The 25,880-nt window shown below is 49.0% G+C and overlaps 2 protein-coding genes across 4 annotated transcripts in view; both read right to left on the bottom strand.

Moving 5' to 3' along the window:
* The window catches only part of MAN1B1 (mannosidase alpha class 1B member 1), a 28,262-nt gene extending 27,031 nt beyond the window's left edge, over window positions 1-1,231 (bottom strand). The window contains exon 1 of one of the 3 annotated variants that reach the window (XR_010593599.1): window positions 985-1,227. Coding sequence is in view for 2 of the 3 variants with exons in the window: in XM_005291432.5 (XP_005291489.1) it covers window positions 985-1,110 (126 nt within the window). In the remaining variant the exon portion in view is untranslated. Of the gene's footprint in view, window positions 1-344; window positions 485-984 lie in introns of those variants that run through there. The other 2 variants (XM_005291432.5, XM_042859672.2) reach the window with 2 other exon arrangements.
* Window positions 1,232-9,111: 7,880 nt separating this feature from the next.
* Window positions 9,112-25,880, bottom strand: part of UAP1L1 (UDP-N-acetylglucosamine pyrophosphorylase 1 like 1) — a 29,406-nt gene continuing 12,637 nt past the window's right edge. The window contains exons 3-9 of the mRNA XM_005291433.5: window positions 23,276-23,451; window positions 21,814-21,986; window positions 20,752-20,945; window positions 18,514-18,654; window positions 16,049-16,234; window positions 14,411-14,477; window positions 9,112-11,553 (exon numbers count right to left, since the gene is read on the bottom strand). Coding sequence (XP_005291490.2) covers window positions 11,467-11,553; window positions 14,411-14,477; window positions 16,049-16,234; window positions 18,514-18,654; window positions 20,752-20,945; window positions 21,814-21,986; window positions 23,276-23,451 — 1,024 coding nt within the window. The 3' untranslated portion in view covers window positions 9,112-11,466. The remainder of the gene's footprint in view (window positions 11,554-14,410; window positions 14,478-16,048; window positions 16,235-18,513; window positions 18,655-20,751; window positions 20,946-21,813; window positions 21,987-23,275; window positions 23,452-25,880) is intronic.

Below are 25,880 nucleotides of genomic sequence, written 5' to 3'. Positions count from 1 at the left end.
TGGGGGGTGGAGGGGCGAGCGCAGACAGGGTAAGGGGGGTTGAGGTAAAAAGTTTGGGGACCACTGCTGTACACTGATCTTGTACATCCCTCCCCAACACAAAGGGTGAGACGTTTATATTGCTCAATCTCCTATGTCACCTTTTATCACAACCACCTCCTGGGCTACCTGTATCCTTATCCCCAACTTGGTTCCCCAGGGCAAGTACAAGTGCAGAGGCTCACCAGGGTGGGAAGAGAATGCAAGTTCCTAATGCTTTCACCTCACTTCTCTCCTGTCTCAAGAGAGAGGCGAAAAGGTGTAGCCCCAGACCCTCCCCACGAGCATGTTCACCAGCATCCTACCTCTTTTCCTTGAGATGGGTAGCATAAAAGGGGGGGGTGGGCATCCAGTGCCCCTCTAGGCATATCCTACCTCCTTTCTTTAGACTTGGAGAAGAGAGATGCTGCCCTGTCACCCACCTTCCCTAGGCAGGGGTGCCTTATACCCTCTTCCTCACCATCTAGGGTGCCCTTTCACTGGGGGGAATGGGCACTCCCTCACCGATACTGCCACTGCCTGTCCTCCGCCCCCCTGCTTAAGTGTCGGAGATACCCCGACCCTCCTCCACATCAAGTGGGGAGCATCGCGCCCGCTCCAATGGGGGTTCTGCCACCCCCCCCACATGCCTTTCAAACAGTGGGGGGATTTTCCCTCTTCCCTTGACTGCAGGGGAACCCGCCCCCCAACCTGGGATTCCACCCCTCCCCCCACACCTGGGATTCCACCCCTCCCCCCAACAGGGCCCCCCCCTCCAGCGCGGGCCGGGGCTACTAGGTTCCCCTCAACCTCCAGCAGGGAGCAGGGTCTCCCCGCACCCAGAGGAGGGGCAGGACCCCTCCCCCTCCAAGAGACCCCCCCTTCCAGCAGGGAGGGGGCGGGGCGGCCACGTCACCTGGGCCCCTCCCCTTCCAGCAGGAAGCTGGCCCCCCCCGGGCCCCTCACCCTCCAGCAGGAGCGCCTCCTCCAGGCCTTGCTGTTGTTGTAGCCGCCTGCCCCCGCCGCCTCCGCGGGGCTCAGCGTCACCGAGATGAAGTCCCGTCGCGGCGGCGGCGGCGACGCCGAGTACATAACGACGGTTTCAGGACGCAGAGCCCGGCGCGCGCACCGCTCCCAACCGCCAGCCGCCGTCCGCCCCAACCGCCATTATCCTGCTCCGCAACCTCCCAGCCGCGCCAGACAAGCCCGCTTCCGGGTGCCTCTCTAGCCTCACGCCCCAGCGGGACTCTATGGCGCCCATAGCAACAGCCTCCCCCTTGCATGCCTTAGCAACGCCAGGCCTTGGCTACTGGGTGGCCATGGGGGCACCAGAGCTGCCCTTCCCCCCCCCCCCATCGCGCCCCTGTAAGGGGGAGCAAACCTCATTGTGGAACATCCCCCCCCGACCTCCACCTAGGGTTATCACCTTTGAAAGGCAAAACAACAAACAAAGCTGGTACCCTCCCCCCCAAAGCAAGCCTACCACAATCCCAACCACAAGGCCACTCCGCAACCCCCCTTCAACAGCCACTTATAGTATCCAGAGAGATAACGCATATAGATAAGAGATGGGTAATGTCGCACGCCTCCTCACTCTCGCACAACTCACGCCCTCTCTCACCCGCGCGCCGTGCGCTTGCGTGTCGGTGGCACACGGCTGCTGGATTGCCCACAGTTTTGATCTCTTATCGCTTAAACTGCGGAGGTGGGAACACTGCAGCTGGCCACAGAAACTTTGAACACTAGATATCCCAGTGTATTGTGATAATAATGCAAATCTTTAGACCCAGTTTAAAAAAACCGCAGCAGATTAAATTATTTTTCTGGCAAAGCCATAAAAAAAAAAAAAAAAGGCCAGGCCAGTCAAATACCGGCCAGGTGGTACCCTACATCCACCAGCCAGGCAGGGCACTTAGTGCAGAATTTGATCACCCTTTGGCTACAGATAGGGATCGTTTCACCTGTCATCACAATGCAGCCACAGTGGGGGTGAGGCACAGCAACCATTTTACCAAGGCCAGTTCAGCTAATGCAGCTAGGGTTACCAACTTTGGACGAATTCCTGGAGGTTTCATCACATGACATAATCTTTAATTAAAGATTAATCTTTAATTCCTGGAGACTCCAGGACAATCCTGGAGGGTTGGCAACCCTCAATGCAGCTCAACATGGCGCCCCAGGGCACAACTTGAGCGGTCCTGTCTTCAAGCTCTGGCATGAGAATACCTAGTTCTTGAAAAGCACATTGACTCTCGAGGCCGTTGGGGAAGTACGGTGCTCCCCTTATGACCTCCCTGGCTTGCGCACTTTGCAAATTTCCCCCACTCCCACCAGTGCTTAGCACGGAACTTCCACCCACTCTCTCTAATGTCCTTCACAAACACACTAGTCCTGAACACATTAGTGAGTCCCCCAGGGCCGCCCCAAGGATTCAGGGGGTCTGGGGTCTTCGGCGGTGGGGCCCCCCGCCACCGAATTGCCGCCGAACACCCAGCACTTCGGCGACAGGTCCTGGAGCAGAAGGACCCCCCACCGCGGGTCATTGGGGCACTTCGGCGTCAGGTCCCAGAGCGGAAGGACCCCCCGCCGTGGGTCTTCAGGGCACTTCAGCGGCGGATCCCGGGGCGGAAGGACCCCCCGCCGCCAAATTGCCCCCAAAGACCCAGAGTGGAAGAAGCTCCAGGGGCCCGGCCCCCGCAAGAGTTTTCCGGGGCCCCTGGAGCGAGTGAAGGACCCCGTTCCAGGAGCCCCGAAAAACTCTCATGGGGGCCCCTGTGGGGCCCAGGGCAAATTGCCCCACTTGCCCCCCCCCCTCCCGGGCGGCCCTGGAGTCCCCTCCCACAAGGCTGATATTGTGCAGGAATTTGGAGCAGCAAAGATCACTCACTAAATCGTGGCTCATGCAGCTAGGGAGAACAATCTCATAGGTTTGTAGGAGACTTTAAATTTGCTTACGCTGGCCCTGTGTTTAACAGTTGCACACAAGGCTATGTAAGCATTTACCACAGGACATGGCGAAGAAGAATCATAGTTAATTGAAACTGCAGGGAAACTGGAGGGGGATAAGATGTAATTACATGAATTGGGATATGCTAGCTAAACTGTCCCAATATTTGTACGAGAGACAAGGTGGATGAGGTCATATCTTTTATTGGATAAACTTCTGTTGGTGAGAGCGATACATTTTCAAGCTACAACACCGAGATCTTCTTCAAGTCTGGGAAACAGTCAGAATGTCACCATTAAATAGAAGGTGGAAGAAACCATTAATGCTAAACTAACATATTTCAATTTATGTTAACATATTACTTATGCTAAACAATCTGTTCCACCTCGTATTTAGCTCTGACCCTCTAATTAAGTTTCCCAGATCTGAAGAAGAACTCTGTGTAAGCTCAAAAGCTTAGCTCTCTCACCAACAGAAATTGGTCCAGTAAAAGATATTTTTTGAGTGATTGCTCATATCGATTCCAATTAGGTGTGTGCGTGTTGCGTGCACAGACGCCAGAAAGTTTTCCCGAAGCAGCTCCCATCGGGTCGGCTGTGGAGCCCCCTGGATATATGCCCCTGCCGACCTGTCCCCTCCTCAGTTCCTTTATTGGAACCGCAGTCGCTCGCCTAGCAAGTGCTTCCCTTAGCGTACTTTCTGATAGTTGTAGTTTAACTCTTAGTTAGTTGTATAGTTAGTGTATATCAGGGGTTCTCAAACTTTTGTACTGGTGACCCCTTTCACATAGCGAGCCTCTGAATGCAACCCCCCTTATAAATTAAAAACACTTTTTTATATATTTAATACCATTATAAATGCTGGAGGCAAAGTGGGGTTTGAGGTGGAGGCTGACAGCTCATGACCCCCCATGCAATAACCTCACGACCCCCCGATGGGTCCCGACCCCCAGATTGAGAACCCCTGGTGTATATAGTGGTAGATAAGGTTTGAGAGTGAGGTTTTTCCAATGACAGGCCTACGCCTCAGGGATCCGAGATGAAGTTGGCAGAAGCCCCACCACCTGTCCGGGTCGCCGCTGAGTCGACTCTGGTGCAAATCACACTGCAGGGCCAGGCTACTATCACCGCAACAGCAGTTGCCTCAGAGGCTCCCGGCACTGACCAGGAGGAGATTAGAGAGCTGGAGGGTCAGGAGGACCCCGTGCCACTTCTGGCCTCCTCATCTTCGTCCCTGGACAAGGCAGTGGCAGGGGCTTCTACCTTGGGTCCTCCACTGATTGACCATAGGGCCCACCAAGACCTTCTGCGGAGGATCGCCTGTAACATGGGGTTGCAGGCAGAGGAGGTTGTCAAACCTGAGGACCCGATGGTTGACATCCTCGCACCAGAAGACCCATCCAGGGTAGCACTGCCCCTGATAAAAACGATCCAGAGCAACATTAAGTCTCTATGGCAGACTCCTGCATCCATCCCGCCTACCGCTAGAGGCATGGAGTGCAAGTATTTCATCCCTTCTAAGGGTTACGAGTACCTATTCTCACACCTGCAGCCATGCTCGCTGGTAGTGGCTGCGGTTAATGAGAAGGAGAGGCAGGGGCCAACCCCTAAATCTAAGGAGTCGAAAAGGATGGACCTTTTCGGTAGAAAGGTCTACTCTCCGGGGGTCCTGCAGCTGAGGATACTGAACCAGCAAACTATCCTCAGCAGATATAACTTCAACTCACGGGCCTCCATGGGGAAGTTTAAGGAGCTGATCCCAACAGACTCTAGAGCCGAGTTCTCGGCAATTATGGACGAAGGGAAGGCCGTGGCGCAGATCTCCTTGCAGGCCTTGCTAGACTCTGCAGACTCGGCTGCCCGCACTCTTTCCTCTGCGGTAGCCATGAGGAGGAGCTCGTGGCTACAAGCATCTGGGCCGCCCTGAGGTGCAGCAAACCCTGCAGGACCTACCGTTCAAAGGCGCAGGGTTATTCTCAGAGCAAACAGCTCCAGACTGCACAGCCTAAAGGACTCCTGGGCGACTATGAAGTCATTGGGTATGCACACTGCGGCAACCCAACGAAAACATTTCAAGCCCCGACCGCAAAAACAGAGATCATATCCTCCTTGGCCGAGGCAGGATTTTTATAGACGTCGGGGCAGGAATGGCAAGCTCATGGCCTCCCATCATTCTGGGCAGGGACAGGACGACCAAACCTTCGTCAGGCTCAAAGCAGGCCTTTTGAAGGTCCGCCTGAGGACAGAGCACCTGTCTCAGTACCGGATCCTTCCACAAGTTTTTTGAACCGTCTATCCCACTTCTACTGTGCTTGGTCCCAAATAACTTCAGACCGCTAGGTTCTTCGCACAGTAGAAGTGGGATATTTTCTCCAATTCTGCTCCTACCCTCCCTCCCACCCTCCTTCCCTATCCCTCTTCAGGGACCCCTCTCATGAGCAACTCCTTATCCAGGAGGCATGGACACTCCTCGTCATAGGAGAAGTGGAGGAGGTGCCTCAGGAGCTCTGGGGCAAGGGATTCTATTCCCAATACTTCCTAATCCCCAAAACCAAGAGGGGGTCTCAGACCCGTTCTAGAGCTGTGAGGACTCAACAAGTTCATGGTGAAGTTGAAGTTCCGCATGGTCTCCCTCAGTACAATTACCTCTTCTCTGGATCCGGGAGTCTGGTACGCCACCCTCGACATAAAAGACGCATACTTTCACATAGCTATTCAGCCTGCACACAGAAGATTCCTATGGTTTGTGGTCAACCACAAACACATCAGTTCACTGTCCTTCCCTTCGGCCTGTCCACAGCCCCCTGAGTGTTCACCAAGTGCATATTGGTCATAGCAGCCTTCCTCCGAAGGAGGCAGGTGCAGGTATACCCCTACCTTGACAACTGGCTGCTCAGGGGGCGCTCCAGGGAGCAGGTGGAGTCTCAAGTCCATTTAGTCAGATCCACTTTCGAGAGACTGGGTCTCCTCCTCAACGAGAACAAGTCAAACCTTCTCACTGACCCAAAGAACAGAGTTCATCAGGGCGGTGTTGGACTCAGTTCAGGCAAGAGTGCTTTTGCCAGAGTCCCGATTCCAAGCCATGACAGACATCATTCAACACCTCAGGCAGTACTCCACCACCACAGCAAGGGGATGCCTGAGTCTCCTCGGCCACATGGCAGCCAACACTTAGTGATCCGGCACGCCAGGCTGAGGCTCAGGCCACTCCAGGTGTGTCTTGCTTCGGTCTATCGCCCGGGGCATGACAGCCTAAACTCAGTGGTCACGATGTCGGAGCAAGTGCTCGAGTCCCTCCAATGGTGGCTCGACCCTCAGAGAGCGTGAAAAGGAGTCCCCTTCAGCAGCCCCCAGCCCTCCTTGTTCCTGGTAACGGACATGTCAGCTCTGGAATGGGGCACGCATTTGGGAGACCGCCAGACGCAGAGCCTGTGGTCGCAGGACGAGCTCTCACTCCATATCAATATCAAGGAGCTGAGGGCAGTGTGACTAGCATGCCAAACCTTCCAGGCCTGACTACAAGGCCCGTGCATGGCAGTTCTGACGGACACCACCACTGCCATGTTTTACATCAACAAGCAGGGTGGAGCCTGCTCCTCTCCCCTATGTCAGGAAGCCCTCCAGCTATGGGAGTTCTGCATAGCACACTCCAGTCACCTGGAAGCATCCTATCTACCAGGAGTTCAGAACGCACTGGCGGACCACCTCGCAGGTCCTTCCGCAATCACGAATGGTCCATCCGACCGGATGTCATCCACTCCATCTTCCAAAGGTGGGGGTTTCCCCAGGTTGATTTGTTTGCCACCCGGGGCAACAGAAAGTGCCCAATGTTCTGCTCTTTCCAGAAGCACAGCCCAGGCTCAATCATAGACGCATTCCTGCTACCCTGGGGAGGCCGCCTGCTCTGTGCCTTTCCCCTAATCCCTCTCATGCACAAGGTCCTACTCAAGGTCTGCAGGGACAGGGTGGAGATAATTCTGGTGGCACCAGTGTGGCCATGACAACATGGGTACATCACGCACCTCGAGCTATCGGTGGACGCCCCGATCACGTTGCCACTCCTCCCCGACCTGATCATTCAGGACCACGGTCGTCTTCATCACTCCGACCTCCAGTCCCTCCACCTCACAGCCTGGAAGCTTCATGGCTGAACCCCATGGAGCTTCTGTGCTCAGAACAGGTAAGGGAGGTCTTACTTGGCAGTAGAAAGTCCTCCACTAGGGCCACTTATCTGGCAAAGTGGAAAAGGTTTACCTGCTGGTGTGACCAGCGTCATACACCCCCACTTCAGGCACCTATCTCTCTCATCCTAGAGTACCTTCTGCACCAGAAATAGCAAAGCCTGGCAGTGTCACCCATAAAAGTACCCGTTGCTGCTATCTCGGCCTTCCAACCGGGAGTGTCTGGATGCTCAGTTTCACAGCTGTTGTTTATATAGACTAACAAATTTATTTGAGCATAAGCTTTCGTGGGCTACAGCCCACTCCTTCGGATGCATAGAATGGAACACACAGAAAGATATTTATACATCCAGAGAACATGAAAAGGTGGAAGTAGTCATGCCAACTGTAAGAGGCCAATCAATTGAGATGAGCTATCATCATCAGGAGGAAAAAATTTTTTGAAGTGATAATCGAGATGACCCATAGAAGGTGTGAGGAGAACTTAACATGGGGAAATAGATTCAATTAGTGTAATGACCCAACCATTCCTAGTCTCTGTTTAAACCTAAGTTAATTGTATCTAATTTGCATATTAATTCAAGTTCAGCAGGCTCTCTTTGGAGTCTGTTTTTGAAGTTTTTTTGTTGCAAAATTGCCACCTTCAAGTCTGTCACTGAGTAGTTAGAGAGGTTGAAGTGTTCTCCCACTGGTTTTTGAATGTTATGATTCCTGATGTCAGATCTAGCTCGCTGCTTTGAAGGTCAGTGACCAAAAACCAACATTGACTATCAGCTGTTTGGCAGATGATGTGAATGGGGTTGGTTCTTTCACGACTATTTTATCCTGAGTGGTCCAGTCCAACAGGACAAAGCCTACCATCACCATTGACCATAATCAGTAGACCAAGTTGTAACCTCAGAAAATCATCCTATCTTCTACACCCTAGAGGTAGGTCCCCCCTCCAGGTCAGGTCTGAAGCACAATGGGGAAAGAGGGAGTTTGCAGCTGCCCATGTCCTATCAGTTCTACAAGTGGACTTCATTTCTCACCACTATCAGACTAGCACTAAATTACCAGAAAATGCTTGTCTGATCTCAGAAGCTAAATCATCTCAGGCCTGGTTAGTACTTAGGTGGGAGACCATCTGTCACTAGATTTACAAATAAAACTGAAAGCCTTAACTTTGTCTAGTGTTTGAGGATTAAAAACAGAAAAATATAAAAAAACTCATCTGGTAGTTATAAAATTTTACAGAAACAAAGACCAATGAATTCCCAGAGTCCTGAAGCATTTGGTATAGTTTCCAGGTGTTTATTTTCCTTTGGTAATAAATCATCAAGTCATGCAGTTTAAAAACTCAGCTCGTTTTGGAAACTCATCCTGACCGGTGGAGGAGGGAATGGGAGGATGTACAACGATCCTCCTTGGATTATTAAAGTACTAGAGCCCAGCAAACCAGCAGAGACATCACCAATCTGCCACTTGTGAAGAATCACTAGGATTTTCCTGTAGATTGTTCCATAAATAGGGCCCCCTTTAAAAGTGATTGCTAATGTGTGATGTTAGAGTAAAAGTGTTATTCCACTTATCACCTTGTTTAAATTTCTATATAAACAACAGCTGTGAAACTGAATTTAGAGCTCAGCTGTATGTTATCAAGAGGCACACCACCTATTTTAGACCCAAATTTAACTCCATCCCACGTAGCCTGTTATCCTACTTTAAATTAAAGCTGATAAGTCTGAAAAATTGAGACTACAAATAAATGTTCTGCTGAAAAATACATCCCCCATAATGTCAAACTTCATCTACTGTGCTCCATTTCTGGGTTTCTGTCATAATCTTGGAAGAAAGTGTGCTATGCCGATATCTTTAAAACAGATCGTCAATAATACTATCCACAGCAGCAGTGGCAACATCAAGGATATCCAGGACAAAATACCAGAGTATTACCCACATGCAAGAAATACAGACGAAAACCTACTAGAAATCATAGTGATATCTTTATTATAGAACTGTCGTCAAGAAAACTTTGGGAGACATAAAAGAGTGATCTCCCTTTGTTTTGTAAAAAGTGTCATTAATCATAAATGCTAGAATTATTTTAACCCAAGACGTGACAGATGCACATAATTAGTATTTAAGAAGTTCCCTTCAAATCCGTTTTAATGTTCCAGTTTAAGACACTAGGAGCCAGGAAAAGAACATTCAGCTCCTATTTGAAAACACAGTATAAAAACCCGTATCAGGTGCTACATGTTCATGGGATGAAAGTGTGTTGGGCTGAACTGTAATTCAGGCTCTGAAGAAAATGTATTCATTGCGCAGAGGAACTCTGCAGGAAAAAATTATCTTTTGAGCACAATGAAGTTTAAGATAAATCTGTGCCTGACTTAACAAGCATCAGTCACAGAGATACTGTGTGATTTGTCTTCAGCTATCATTCAGTAACTTGACTGCAATAGAATTACCTCAGGAAAATCCTGCAATTTAGTTTATAGACTGAACTGTCAAAGGCAAGTGCCAAATTTACAATCAATCTTTAAGGTACCAGTTACACATGCTAATGAAGTAATTAGGGATGCAATCAGTGATCTGCATGTGCAAATAGCCATTTGCAACTCATATGTGCAGATACAACTCATACATGCAAATCTGGCAGACTAAATTTAGATTCTTTCTTAAGAAATTATGCGCCCAGTGCATAAATTACAGTCACTCTACAGGCTATTTTTATATTTCACCAAAATTCTGGGTACAGTTCAGAGGCAGGAGTTTTAAAAATTCACTCTAACTTTTAGTTTATAAAAAGGTTTATGTTTAATAACAGGTCAGCAATTTCCTGGTTGGGGGCAGCTGAAATATCAGAATCCAAATTAAATATATTTCCCAATTGCTTTCTTTAGCTTTATAAAATGGCTGTTATTGGGGGCGGGGAGAAAGGACTTCGAGTGACAAGTTTCTGACCATGAAGATACTTGTAGAACTGCATCTGCAAATGCAGTATTTGGTCAATAGACTCTCAGTATATTTTTATAACTATGAAATGACTTTGGTGATCTCAGTGCAGATTTCAGTGGATTAGTATTCCACATCACAAAGCACAACAGTGTCAAAGAGTGCAGCGTCCAAGGAGAAGGCACTTCCACCTCATCCTTACAGGTGGTTCTTCTAGGTCAAGCTTGAGGTGCAGTTTGCTACCCATGCTCTGTTAACCCAGGTTCTCAATCTTGCACTTTTCACTAAACATTATTTAAAGATAACTTTAAGAAGGAAGTTGTGACAATCAGAGTAATACAACACTTCAAGGGAGGCAGGAGTACTGGACATGTACCCTTCCACTCGGTTGTGAAGGCATATTATTGCTGTTTTATTGCTTACATAGTTTATGCTGGGAGTAAATAGTTCTTGCTCTTTGGATTTAATAGTTTTCTCTACCACCTGGATTTGTTCCAATTATTGTTTTAAGGCACTTAGATAAAGTCCAAACATTAGAGATATGCTATAAAGCAAAATGGAAAAAAGTTCACCTCAGGACAAAAGAAGTGGAAGGATGTTGTAAAAACATTTTTATACTGATTTTTAAAGACTAGATCACACCTTAAAATGTAGCAGCGTGCCAGGTAGAATCCCTCTAACCTGCATATCTCCTTCATATTTTGTTGGTGAGGTGACTCCTGGACATGCAAGCCTTTTATTCCCAATTCTGCAACCCTTTTATTAAGGAACACTTCTTCACACCAAGAGCCCCAATGAAGTAAGCCCCAATTCTGTGCATTTGGGCTCCTTGAGTGAGCACTGTTCGTCAGTAACGATTGCAGAATTGGGATCTTTGCAGGATTAGGTAAAAAACAACAACAACAACCACCAGATATTCAGGAGAAAGGGCCCAATCCTGCAAGGTGGAATGGGACTTGAGCGTGATCAGCCCTTTACAGAATTGGGCGTCAGATTAATCTTCATATTCACACACAACTCCCAATCATGTCAGTGGGAATAAGAAGTAGTGAGAGGAGAATTAGACCCGTTAAACTGCAAAGCAGATGGACTTGGTCCCGATGGCTCTTCTAAAATAAAAGGAAAAGGCTCAAATACACAAATAAAATCTGTTTGTAACTGAGAGCACAAATATAACTTCATTCATACCTGAACCTACACGTATGCTGAGGTAAAGATGCTGCCTTTAAAGTTAGCAAACAGAATTAGAGTATGTCTCTATATATTTGTCAGCTTAATTGCTACCCAATCAATTATCTCTATCATTAATAACAAAGCCAATGGTTTAGCAGTGTCTGATCCCAGCATAGAGCGGATGGCCAGATTTTTATTTTTTCTTCATTCAAGCATCTCCTAGCATTTCTATTTTGCTTTCATCAAGTATAAAGGGCGAATAGAAGTCTTTGCTCTTCATGTGTGCCTCCAGACCCTGAAAATATAGGAAAACAACATGCAATTAGGTTGTAAACACATCAGACTTGGTTAACGTTGTTATTTTTAGTGCATTTAGTACTGGGGAAGGGTGACTCACAGCCCAGGAGGCTAAAGATTTTCTGTCTAAAGAAACAAAGTACAGACAAGCAGCCCCAACTTCCCCTGCAATATGCTACAAAGCTGAACCCTGTGTTTCCACAGTGATGCAAAGGGGCTTAGCCACCAAGTGCCCAGTAAAGTGAGTGGAAATGGCACAGCTCAACCCCCTTGCAACAGACCTCCAAGGGTGCATCTCCAAGAGGAAGGAAGGTGTGTTCTTAACGCAGGTTAGTTAACACATGGTTTAAGGCACTTTATAGCATATCTCTAATGTTTGGACTTTATCTAAGTGCCTTAAAACAAGAATGGTTCCCAAGCCTGCTGGAAAGGCGTAACGAGTGGGGTACCGCAGGGGTCTGTTTTGGGACCGGCTCTGTTCAATATCTTCATCAACGACTTAGATATTGGCATAGAAAGTACGCTTATTAAGTTTGCGGATGATACCAAACTGGGAGGGATTGCAACTACTTTGGAGGACAGGGTCATAATTCAAAATGATCTGGACAAATTGGAGAAATGGTCTGAGTTAAACAGGATGAAGTTTAACAAAGACAAATGCAAAGTGCTCCACTTAGGAAGGAAAAATCAATTTCACACATACAGAATGGGAAAAGACGGTCTAGGAAGGAGTACGGCAGAAAGGGATCTAGGGGTTATAGTGGACCACAAGCTAAATATGAGTCAACAGTGTGATGCTGTTGCAAAAAAAGCAAACATGATTCTGGGATGCATTAACAGGTGTGTTGTGAGCAAGACACGAGAAGTCATTCTTCCGCTCTACTCTGCTCTGGTTAGGCCTCAGCTGGAGTACTGTGTCCAGTTCTGGGCGCCGCATTTTAAAAAAGATGTGGAGAAATTGGAAAGGGTCCAAAGAAGAGCAACAAGAATGATTAAAGGTCTTGAGAACATGACCTATGAAGGAAGGCTGAAAGAATTGGGTTTGTTTAGTTTGGAAAAGAGAAGACTGAGAGGGGACATGATAGCAGTTTTCAGGTATCTAAAAGGGTGTCATAAGGAGGAGGGAGAGAACTTGTTCACCTTAGCCTCTAAGGATAGAACCAGAAACAATGGGTTTAAACTGCAGCAAGGGAGGTCTAGGTTGGACATTAGGAAAAAGTTCCTAACTGTCAGGGTGGTTAAACACTGGAACAAATTGCCTAGGGAGGTTGTGGAATCTCCGTCTCTGGAGATATTTAAGAGTAGGTTAGATAAATGTCTATCAGGGATGGTCTAGACAGTATTTGGTCCTGCCATGCGGGCAGGGGACTGGACTCGATGACCTCTCGAGGTCCCTTCCAGTCCTATAATCTATGAATCTATGAATCTATGAAACTAACTCCAGGCAAAATTCTAGTGAAGACAAGGCAGTTTGTAGTTAACATGTGTTAGAAGGAAGAGTTTAACCCTAGGCTCCCTCATAGTCTTTAGCTATGTCTACACAGTAGCCGACACAAGTAATTCCCAGCTGGGATAGACGACGCACATGTGCTAGCTCTGCGTGAACTAGTGCACTAAAAACATTACGGTGTTGCCACAGCAGCATAGACACATCTGCCTTTACCGCAACCTGTGAACATGGGGTAAAACTACAAACTGCTCTGTCTTCGCTAGGATTTTGCCTCAAATTAGTTGTCCTGCGTGACTTAACATGAATTAAGAACACACTTTTTTTCCCCCTTGTTAAGACAAGACCTAAGTATTTACAAATACCCTCTAGGAGCTTGTCTACCCCTAAATGCCACAGGGCAAACACTACCTATGCTGACAGGAGGGCTTCTCCCAGAGGTGTAGGTAATCCACCTCTCTGAGAGGTGGTAGCTAGGTCGATGGAGGAATTCCGTCAACCTTGCACTGTCTACACTGGGAGCTAGGTTGGCATAGCTACGTCACGGAGGGGAGGGTGTGTGTGGATTTTTCGCATCCCTCAGCAATGCAGCTGGCTCAGCCCATCTTCTTAGTATAGACCAGGCCTGAGAAAAGTCTGTTTCACCATGCTGCTCTCTGGGTCCCATCAGTAGCTCTTGTGGGGCTATTTCCTATCCTACTTATCCCAGATAAAGCTGTATGCTGTATGGCCTGCCTCCTTCACGCTGCTATATCATTCTAGGCCGCTTCCCCTTTCTTCCACACCAGGCCCTGGCTAGAAACACAGAAAGAAAGCCTCTCCCACATGATTTTGTAAGTAGTGAGGGGAAGAAGAATCTCCCCACCACCAAAAAAAAGGTTGTCCTACAAAAACTATCAGTTTCAGGAGCAAGACTCCACAGATTTCTTCTGAAATCCAGTCTCTCCGAAAGGCAGAGCGTATACCACGCAGTGTTGTTGCTAAGTATTATTTGCTCACTATGGGCGAGATACTTATCTGATGTAAACTCGTTTGCAGAATTACCCCATCTGAGGATTTGGCCTGATGAATTTATTAATCATCATAATTTTGCACATCCAGAAAGCTTTTAGTCAGAGGATCTCAAAGCATTTATAAATCAAAGTCTCACAGCCCCAAGGGAGGGAGGTATTACAAATCTCACTTTACAGAGACACATGGAGATTAAGGGATACAACCAATGCCATACAGTTAGTCAGTTGCACAGCCAAAAAACATAAGGCAAAAGGTCCTGAATCTCAGGCCCCTTCGGCTAACCATTACCGTATTTCCAAGCAACTGCAAGGTGAAGAAACCTGTTTTTTCAACAGGAAATACACACACACACACACACCCCATTAAAAATATCTGCAGAGACAATTATACTCACCTCTCCAAAATAAGACACTAATGGAGAAATCTCACACACAGCAGGAGGATCTTCAGTTCCCGATAAACTAAAGAATAAAACACAGGATTAATCTCTCTCTTTATATGTCTGTACAATGCTAGCATCCTTGAGAGAGCTCACAGAACAGAAAAGGCTACACCAAAGAGGCAAGAGAGAGTTTACATTCAGAGATTAAGCCCAGGTCCCGTGACAGTTTGAACCTGGATTATGGGTAAATAGGAGGAGTTAACGTTTCCTGGCTACTTCAAATCAAAAGAAACAAATGCACACAGATTTTGACGATGTGCTTTTCAACTAATATTAACCGTTTCTGGGTTTACTGGACTATGAGATGATGAAACAACAGACCCCCCCGCCCCCCATGGTAAAGTTTGTGTGAATTAAGTGTGAGAAAGGAAGCACCTGAAAGGGGGATTGTTATATAGTAGCTGACAACCAGATGTTAGTACCCAACAGAACAAAAACACTGCTATACAATGAGAAGTATTGGGACCCTGTTCAGAACAGCTGGTGCAGATCGGGTAACTTACACCTCTGCGGTGCTGGCTAAGCCCTTAATGCCAAGAGAAAGAATGACTGCAACAAAGGCAGTATTGCCGCTAACGTTCCCTGTGTCAGGATTTCTATCCTGGGGGTCAGCTTTAAATCCTGCCAGAGCTCCATGGGGGTGTGGAGGTGAACTACTGACTCAGTACTCTCCTTGACAGCCTTGGCCAGGCCCCCTTTCCGTACAGCATCCCTGACATTTGCAGATGCATGGGCCCCTACACAACCTTGGCATAACTCCGGTTGTGAGCACTCTTCACTGCTGCAAACTCCGCCCTCGGTGGATGTTCCGTCAGCAGAAGGTTCTGCCAGAGTTTATGCCTATGGGGGTCTCGACCCCATTAAGGGTATCCGTACACTGGCTGCCCCGTGACCTGCACCCAGAACTCATTCCACCTCCCACGATTAAGGCTGCGTGTTTGTTACAGAGGTCGCGGAAGTCACAGATTCTGTGACTTTCCACGATCTCTGTGAAATTCCGCAGCTGCACTGGCCAGCATGGGTGACCCCGGGGCCAGCCACACCGGCCGCTGCTGGAGCCGCCCCGCAGCCAGCCGCTCGAGCGGCCCCGCAGTCAGCAGCACCAGCCGCTGCTTGACAGCCCCGGGCTGCTGGCCCCGGGGTCTCCCAGAGCAGTGGCTGCTGGGACGGGACCCGGACCCCCCCCGAGTGCAGTGGTACCCCAGGGCCCCTCCCCCAGCGCAGCAGGGCTGGTGCAGCTAAGATTTAGTCAGGGGTGTTTATAGTAAAAGTCATAGACAGATCACGGACGGTGAATTTTTGTTTATTGCCCGTGACCTGTCCATGACTTTTACTAAAAATACCCGTGACTAAATCTTACCCTTACACGTGAGCTCTGATCACTAACGCAGCCGGAGCAGTCATCAGCATTGATCTCCAGCGGCATGTTAATGAAAGGCCTGGGGAAGGACAAGAACCACACCCACCACTGCAGGAAATTCTACCCCAAGAAGTGACAAATTCCGTGCAACAGCGTCAGATGCCACAAACCAGCCCAGATTCGGTAGCGACTGGGAGGGAAACAACAGAACATGTCACAGAGGGGCTCACTTGAGTTTCTCTGGTATCCTGCTGCCATTTTCATCCAGGAATCTGGCTCCAGCCTTCAGAGCCCAGCGGTAATGCTGAGAAAGGAGGGCCCGCCGAGCTGCGGTCGGAGTGTCTGTGTCGGCTGTGTCTGCATTTTTTAACGGGGAGAACTCCTCTTCCCTCAAAACTTCAAATGCAACAAAATTCCTATCAGAGAAGAGGAGGGGTCAGGAAAGAGAGAAAAAGCTTAATATGGGTCCTCTCTTGATGGTACAGACACTTACAGATTTCACAGGGTGGGGGCTTACCCTGAGTAACACTGATGTAGCATAGCCCCAGCAGAATGAAGCCAGGCTTAGCCCCCTTCCCCTGGTGGAGAGTGAATGAATACAAGGGTCATGGGATGGGAGCACAGGAGTAAAGGGGAACGTAAGGGCAGTTTGGACAGGAAGTTTGTTGTGAAGAGAGCACGTGACAATTCTACAGAGCTCCCAGGCAGAAGGCCTAGGGGAGAGAGACTCCTTCAGGGTGCAGCAGCCTGCTAGCTGGGAAGCCCCAGCTAGAAGGGTGATAAATAAGGGACCGTGAGCCCAGAGGGTGGGTTACAAGCAGGGGGAACAGAGGCAGCAGTAAGGCCGGAAGCTAGGCTGGGTAAGCCCTGCTACACTGCACATGAAAATCTGTTATGAACCAACAGGTCCAACTGAACTCCGAGCCCGGTTTTTCTAAACCGAGAAACTGTCATAGTAAACTAGGTTTCTTTCCTTAGGAGGGGGATGGGGTCAGCAACGCTAGTCCTGGTTACGAACAAGCCACTTGCACAAAACAGTCAAGCAGAATATTAAGTGTGTGTCTACACAGCTGTGGAAGGAACCGCCTAACCCACGTCGGGGATCATGCTAGTGCTCTAAGAGCAACTGTGTAGACAGCGCTTTGACATGGTGTCTCAGGCTGGAGGTTGGGCACTAAAGCCCACCCCTACCCTAGGATTCAGAGTCCGAGCTCCAGCGTGAGCGGCAACATCAAATCACTGTCTGCCCAGCTGTCTAGCCCCCGCCCTGCTAGCCTGAGTCTATTAAGCCAGGCTGGGAGGTTCGCTGCCGTGGGCTGCGTAGACATATCCTACAAAGAGCTGTTTTTCAGTAATGGGAAATGCGAACAGAATCTCCCCAAAGCAACACCTGCATACTTTTGCATTTCAATCTGTCAATGCATTCTGCCACAGTTAAAAATCATCGCTTATAATTAGCCCTTTCACAGCTTGAAACTCAGATCTGTTTTTGGAGCAGAATTATTTTGCCATCGTGGTACAGTGGGTTATTTTTGTCGAGTTGCTCAGTAGGGCTAGGCAGTGCACACGGACTTGTTTGTGTCAGCAGCCCTCCAGGGATACTTGTTTATTAAAAAATAACGCTCCCAAAAAACAGGATTTCCATGGACTGTGCAAGCAGCTGTATGGCGCAAACAGCTGGATCAAACTTCGGAGAGCTCGGTCCTAAATTAAATCCCTTTAATAGAAATTGCTTTAAAAATCTAAAAACAAGAAGCCACCACACTCAGGCCGAGGTTCCTTTATATTTATATTTCAACCTGGAGTGACTCTCCAGCAATGGGAGGGGAGGGACAGCTCAGTGGTTTGAGCATTGGCCTGCTAAACCCAGGGTTGTGAGCTCAATCCTTGAGGGTGTTATTTAGGGAACTGGGTAAAAAAACTGTCTGGGGATTGGTCCTGCTTTGAGCAGGGGGTTGGACTAGATACCTCCTGAGATACCTTCCAACCCTGATATTCTATGATTTAGTGCTGAATTCTAGACCCAGGAAAACAGAGTTTAGAATAAGAATGATGGTAGATCCTTGAGCTATTAAGTGCAACCCCCTTCCCCCCCCCAGATTAATGCTACATTAAGACTGATTTTTTACATGCATTAAAAAGTCAGGCAACATTTATTGTTCCAACAGCATTTGTAACTTGGCCATACAATCCTTAAATAATGTGCGTTACGGCTGTATATGGTGCTAATTGAATACCTGGGCTTAATGTGTGTGTAAAATCTAACAGAGTCACAGTTGCCACAGGGACCGCAATTCTGGATGGCCTGACTTCTGTGGGCTTACAACCTCATGGCTGAGAATTTAGCAAATGTAGGCTTTGCATGGAATTTCCTTGTTCCACGTATGAGACAAAGACCCACGCCACCAGAGAACACCCAGTGGAGCGTGCAGTCATTCATTTGCAGACATTCAAAGCCAGGTTCACAGGTGCTGGGGCTATGTGCTCCAGAACACAGCACGCCCAACAGGGCATGTGAAATAGGACGCTGGCCGTGCCTGGGCCATCGCAGTATTGGGGGACCCCAGCAGAGGTAGCAGTCTTTTCGCCAGCCACCCCAATGTCACTTTCAAAGTCCACGCTACCCGTAAAGGCGTGCTGCAACCTACAGTCAAAGAGAAGACTGAGAAGGAAAAGATTGACGTCTGCCACTAACTTAGAGAACTGGAACACATCAAACACAAACTTCTCCAGCTTTATCCCGTTTGGCTTTAGCGGCTTTACCAGATTTCCCTCCTCGTCGACGTAGGGCACCTTCTTTATGGCTACATGCTGCTTCAGCTGGGGCTCAAATTTCCTGCCAGGGTGAAAGAGGAGGAAAACCAGGTTCATTTACTTCATACCCAAAACACGGGCAGGGGAAATCTCAGGTCTCAGAAGCAGACGGCTTATTACTACTATTAGCCGTACCTCGGGATTACTGAGTGCCATTCATTCCAAAGCTCTTTACAAACAGATAAATAAATTGTGCCTAAGGATCACTTCACTGACCACAGAAATGCAGCCACCTCTGTGGGGAAACGTGGCAGCCGTTCTGGGCCACCAACACTGCACAATCGCGTAGGCAGGAAGAGAAGAAGAATTCTGTGTCCAATTGAAACTCCAGGAAGAGTTTTTTAAAAAAGTAACTGCCAGAGCGGGAATCTGACCAGGAACCTTAATTCCACTGGCTCTTTAGTGAGCCCAGGCCAAAGCCAAAGATCCTTATTAAGACAAACCTACCGCTGACCTCCAAAAAAGCTCTGCCCGACTCCAGACTGAACAGAAACGAAATAAAGCTCACTGGATTTGTCTCCACCTATTAAACAACCTCAATGTTGCATCTCACCCAAGGAGAGGGGCCCTCCGGCAGCGTAGTGTCCCCAGCACTGCGCTGGGCCAAGGGAAGAGTGCCCCTTAGTGAATCGCCAGCATCGCTCTTTGGGGCACCCAGGGGTTCCTTGGACACCTCCCTCCCCAACTCTAGGGGCAACACTCACTCTTGCCAGAGCCCGGTAATTCTGCCCCATCCCTTAACTTTATGATGCAACCATTGGAACCCATGGGTGCGACTCCTTAATCTGCCAGAGATCACTGGTGGGCTGTGCAGATCTCTCCCTCCGTCTAGCCCCAAACATGCCTAATCCCTGTCGGCCCAGGTAGGTTCACTTTCTTAAGAAGATGAAGTAACCACAGTGATTCCATCATCCCTGCTCAGGGCCTGATATGAAACTAATCAGGCAGTTATTCTGCTTAGGTTCAGGAACTCCAGGCTACAGGAATGCCCAGATCTGACATGCAATCAGAGAGCACAAATTCGCAATAACAACCGGGAGAGAGAGGACAAAAGGGGGAGGGGGAAATAAAACCAACCAGCCGCCAAGTTTAACTAAGAGCTGGACTGAACTGTACATGGGGTGAAGAAACTTGTCCTGCTGGAGAGCTGTGCGGTGGAGTTCTCTGGAAGCAGGCCACACTCAGCCAATGAAACACAAGATCATTAGAATTAACTCCCATTGCTGGATCGTACTCAATGGGTAGGAAATGGTTCAAAGCTGACTGACAGCTGCTTTCTCCGAATTACCTCTCTCCCGGGCATCGCAAACAACAGCACCAACCCCCTATAGCAATGCCTCTGGAAGCCAAGGTTCCCATGCTCTAATGATGAAGGTTTGCTCCCCTGCATCTTACTAAGAGAACCTCTTCAGCCATGTATGAGCCCACAGACCTCACCCATTTCCCCCAGCACCAGGATTAAAATCCTGCCCGTCGACGATGACTGACATGACCGGACTCCTTCAGAGCTGCTCTTTAATCAGCCCACACTGCTTCTGAGCACAGCAGAGCTTTGGCTCCCCTCTCTGGGGACGGAACGAGGTGACTCTGCAACGCGTCCCTGCCAGAGCTGCTACGGCAAACGAGATGGCAAATCAAACTGAAGAGCAGTAGGGGAGAGCAGCCCCACTTGTGGCTGGCTTCCGAACAGTGGGTGGAACCCTCCACAAGAGTAGAGTCAGAGACAGACTCAGGGCTTGGCTATACTAGAAAACTTGCACCGGCGTCACTGACTTGATCTGGAATTGATTCAGTGACACCAGAGCAAATCCCTAAGGTAAGTGCCCTTGAACAGGTTTAAGCTGCCATTACCCCCGTTTAGCAGAATTCGGTAATTACCAGATTGAGCTAAACTGAGTTTTTGCACTGATGTAACTAAGGTGATTTGGTTACACCAGTGCGGGCAACCGGTGAGTAGAAGAAGGTGCTGGGGACTTGAGAGGATACACCTGTTTTTCACAGAAGGGGGGGCGGGGAGATTATCCCATAACAGAAGCCTAGAAACCACAGCCGGCAGGATAGTTTCTGCCATGTATATTTTCAGTCCGAAAAGCAAGCTGGAAGGTGCAGTGGAACTTACTGTGCCACTGTCTCGAGGAAGCCGAGCGTGAAGAAATGATTGCAGATATTGCCGGCACTGTACACCAGCCGCCCATCGGGACTCCGCATCTGGGCGGTCTCTAGGCTGATCTCGCTGTATTCCACCACCTGATAGACCCCGTCCACACGGCACACTACCCCGACAGGCTCTGTGGGATAGGCCTTCTCCACCACCTGCAGCCACAAGACAGAGGATGAGGGAGCAGCCAGGAGGCAGGGATTCCATTGGCATTGCTGGGGGCTAGTGCAAACCCTGTGGGAAAACTCGCACGCAGTGAGGTTCTGCTAAGCGCTGATCTTCAAATGCCATAGCAGCACAACAAAGGGGACAGCGCAGCATTGGTGGTGCATTTTGCCCTCATGAATCTGGCTTCTTAGACAGTATTCAACCAGTTTAAGAGCCAAAGCATTTGGAAGAAAAAGCAATGCTCAGCGGGAACAGAGTATTCTCCGGCACATTTGTCCTACCAAGGGCCTTTCATTTGACCCAACATGAAATGCAAAATATTTCTAGTCACTTCCTTTAAGATCTTTATCTATGTTAACACTTTTCATTGCATGCTGCCCAAATCTCTTTCAACAAAGTGTCAAGGGCCTGCTGCTGTACTGTCACAAAAACATGCTAGCTTTGCTCCATCTAACTCCCCACTAAGGGAGCATCTAGTCTGGTCTATTTGTAAAAGACACCCCAGTATACACAAGCCCCTGGTCTCTGAGGGATCTCTGAAGGAAGAGCAGGGAGTTAGAAAAGAAACAATTCCAGGTTGTAATTTCCCGTGCAAGTTGATGAAGCCCATAAAATAATCTGCACGTGATTGCCATGGCACCTTACGGAAAGGGCACAGGGCTTTATATCTGCACCCACAATGGTACAAACTGGATGCAAGATTCACCACTGGTGCAGCTCTCCCGGTGGGATCAAGATGGAAGCTGCATGGACAGGTGTCACCTGAACCCCGCTGAGCCGTGGTACACACCCCAGAGCCTTGGTACGCACGAACAGGCACGCTGGGGGAGTGGTCCAACGTCAGCATCACCTCACCTTAGCACCGCAGTCTGCCCCTTTAGACACGCAGAAGCCGATGAAGACGGGATCAGCCATTTTGACGAGGATATTGTCCACACAGTACACATGGATATACTGGATACCGCGCCGCTCCATGTCATCCAAGATCTTGTTGTCAACTAGAGCACGATATAAGCCGCCGTTGCCATCTGGAATGCAAAAGAAAGAGGGGGCCCCATTTCCTTAAATGTCCAGCCACTCAAACCATGCGTTGACTGACTGCAGACTCCACATGCCCTGAACAATCTATAACAAGGAGGGCTTTTCTAGTGGTTAAAGCACAGGACTGGGAGTCATCTCGGATGCATTTTACTTCTGGCTTTGCCCCAGACAAACTGCATGACCTTGGGCAAGTCAGTTCACTATAGTGCCTCGGTTTCCCCATCTGTAAAATGGGGATAGTGACGCTGACCTATGCTACAAGAGGGGTTTCGGAGCTTTGTTCACTGACATTTGTGAAGTGCTTTGAGATCTTTGGAGGCAAGTGCCACAAAAGAATTAAACAGAGGCGGAGAAATGACAGACACACCCCTTGTCTTCCAAAGCTTCATACTCAGCCACAGTTAAAATACAGCTTTAAAAAAAATTGGTGTGGTTTTGGCCTGCTGTCTTTTTACAGTAGTGTTAAAGAACAGTCGGATTTTCCCTTTAACTGTGTTGTTTTTCGTACGAGGCATCTTGAACACTTATGCAACAGACACAACAAGTGGATCATCCTCACTTGGCTACAACCTTTACAGCGCTCCAAAGAGCTCCCGGGGAAGCCAGCGCTACACTCGGCATTGGAGGAGATACCCCTGCAGCAACACAGGCTTGGCACATCACTTCCCCGGATTTGCTGCTTCTTTTAATCACGCACAAGCTGGGCGCAGGAGGCCACTGTGTGTTTTAAGGTGATTGTTAGACTTTGCCGGAATTTTCCTTTGCTAGAAAACAAACATGTTTCCCAGCCACGTGATCACTCCCCAGCCTGACAGCATTTCTCTGTGGGGTTTGCAGCTGAATCGATAACACTGACTGGAGCCCGGCACAGCACAGGCGGGGGATGGCCCAGCAGCCCATACACAGCTCTGCTGATGGCCTTCAGTCCTGACATGCAGCACTTCTGTTATAATCCTGCCTCTCCTCCATTCTCATCCCGCACACATACAGCTCTGCCAGTTCGCCTCATCCCTGCCTTGCACCAGCCCCTGCTCTTCCAGTCCGGTCAATATTCCCAGACTGCGCTAAAGGGTCTGCGATGTGGGCGAACTCCCAGCGCAGTGAGATCATCACGCTCGGAACGTTTACTGCACGCATTTATCTGAACCCCCAGGGCGAAGCTAATCAGGAGCATTAATATACGTAGCAGCAGGGAGTCCCCTGTGTGCCCAAGAGAAGGGCTGAATTTCAACACACACTCCCCTCCTGTGACTATCACGCGCAAACCGCAGGGTACCTGGTGCCATGGCAACTTTCCCCTTCTGTTCCAAGATGGCTTTCCCATCAAACGTTACAGCTGGCAGCATCCTCTGCTCAAACATGATCACATTGGTCTTATCCAGGTCAAAGTAATCGTGTTCTATGAAGAACGTCTCTGTTGGCCCCAGTGTAAACTCGCTTGTCATGATGTACCTACGGGAGAACAGAAGCTGAACAGTCAGGATGAAATGCAGTACACATACACGTACACACACACACACACGTACACACGTACACACACACACACACACACACACACACACACACACCCTATAGACCAGGGGTGGGCAACCTGAGCCTGAGAAGGAGCCAGAATTTACCAATGTACATTGCCAAAGAGCCACAGTAATACGTCGGCAGTCCCTCATCAGCTATCCCCTTCCCCAGCACCTCCGCCGATCAGCGCCTCGCCCTCCTTCCCTGCACCTCCTGATCAGCTATTTTGCGGCGTGCAGGAGGCTCGGGGGGGGAGGAGGGGGAAGGAGTGAGGGCACGGCAGGCTCAGGGGAGGGGGCGGGAAGGGGTGGAGTGTGGGCAGGGTCTGGGGCAGAGCCAGGGGTTGAGCAGTGAGCACCCCCCCGGCACACTGGAAAGTTGGCCCCTGTAGCTCCAGCCCCGGAGTCGGTGCCTATACAAGCAGCCGCATATTAACTTCTGAAGAGCCGCATGTGGTTCCGGAGCCACAGGTTGGCCACCCCTGCTATAGACCAAACTTAATAAAGATGTAATCTATAGGGACTTTAAAATAACCCACAGCATTTCATAAAGAATGATCTCTCTGCTACCGATCTTAAACTTCTACAGAGAGGTTCCATTTCTGGTCAATTCTCTAGGATCTCTACAAGGAATAGTATAGGCCTGAACTTATACTTTGACCATAGTTAAACATGCCCCCGTCCAAAAACGAGTTGGACTCCCGTGCGTTAGAGGGTCAGTTAGCAACTGAGGTAAGCGACCAAAAAACCCTCTTTGCCTTATCAAACGGATCTCATGAAAGGGGGGAAGAAGGGTTCAAAGTGGGTTTTGCGCTGTGCCAGGTCTTATGGGCCAGTGATGAATTTTCAGTAGCTTGAATCAAAGCTTTCCAGTGCCTCTTTACTGCCAGAGAAATACAGCAATATTTTCCAACCTCACAGCTGTGTGTGTGGGTTCCCCGCCCCCAGTTTCTTTATTCCTCTCTTGCCTTCTTTCTCCTCCCCCTCCCTCATCTTCCCCTCCCTTTAATTTTCTTTTCTTCCTTAATACAAGGACGCTGAGTGCTCATTTTCCTGAGTTCCCCCCTAAGCAGCTCTGCAACTCCCACTACTATCCTAAGGGGTCTCCTTCCTGCATAGCAGACCAGCCACCCCAGCACTGGTCAGCCCAATGTCCATACGTACATGGGGCTTACTTCTCCCTGACCGCAGCATAAACTGGCCTCCAGGTTTGGTCCACTGCATTTTCCAACCATCTCCTTCATAATGAACAGAGCACCAGGCAAACGCCAGATGGGACCAACTTAGATTTTACATTCTAAGAATATAGGGCCTGATTTCCAGAGGTGCTGGAGCTGCAAGCGCTCACCGATCCGGTCCAATACACACAGGGTGAGATATACTTCCACTAATATGGCATTAGCTCTACGGCAGAGCAACCTACAGCACCATGGTGTTTAGGCAGCACCTGGATTACGGCTCAGGGACGTTTTTGTGCCTCTGCTTTGCCTGTGACCACGCAGGGAGGGGACAGTGACAAGAACCCTGCTTTTTATTTTAAGGACGAACTGCTAGCAACAACTTGTTCCAAGAATTGCACAGTCAGTGCTCTCTCTCTCTCTCTCCCCCACCCGCCAACACAATTATCTTTTTGCATGTTGCACATTTAGACTGTTTTGAAACCTTGAGGTTTTGGAAAAGGAAATAAGCCAGTGGCAGTCATGGGATCACGAGTCCCGTTGTAAATAAACCACCTTTAAAGTAGGTGGCATTTCAAGGCTCCCATCTTTGGCAGTGTCCTATTCAGGGCTGCTCTTTTCACGTTTGTGCGACGACTTGCTCGGGTCGCCCCAAACTGGGAGCTACCGTACTGCCACTCAGCTTCAGCAAGAGTGAGCTTTGTTGTGTCTCTCTTGCCAGCAAACCCTTCAGGACTCTGCCAGTTCAAACTGGCCTTGCGGTCACAATCAGGGAACCCCAATTCCCGAGCTCCCCAGATATGTCCCTTCTGCAGCAGTCAGTCCCTCTCACCGGACACTCACAGAAGTTTGCTGCCTCCGAAAGGAGAGGGCACACATGAGCTGGTTAGCTGAAGACCCGCACTTCACTAAAAGGGGACTGAGATGGTTTTGTGATAAAACAAGAATAAAGTTTACTAACAACAGCCATAGGTGCAAGTGATTTCAAGTCGGAGTGAAAGAGATATGAAAGGTGACAAGCCAAACACGCTTTCTACAGACTAAAACTTCAGCAAGTTACAAGCTTTGTTAAGCAGGATTCTCACCTATAGTTAGTTCCCAGAGACCTCAATCTCATTGGCTGAAGGATCCACCTTTCTCAGATTTCAAGCACTCCGGCCTCATGTTTCTCAGGTGATGGATGCCCAAA

Source organism: Chrysemys picta, chromosome 18 (genome assembly GCF_011386835.1).
Source record: "Chrysemys picta bellii isolate R12L10 chromosome 18, ASM1138683v2, whole genome shotgun sequence".
NCBI classification, from domain to species: Eukaryota; Metazoa; Chordata; order Testudines; family Emydidae; genus Chrysemys; species Chrysemys picta.
This window is presented reverse-complemented; position numbering and strand designations above follow the sequence as displayed.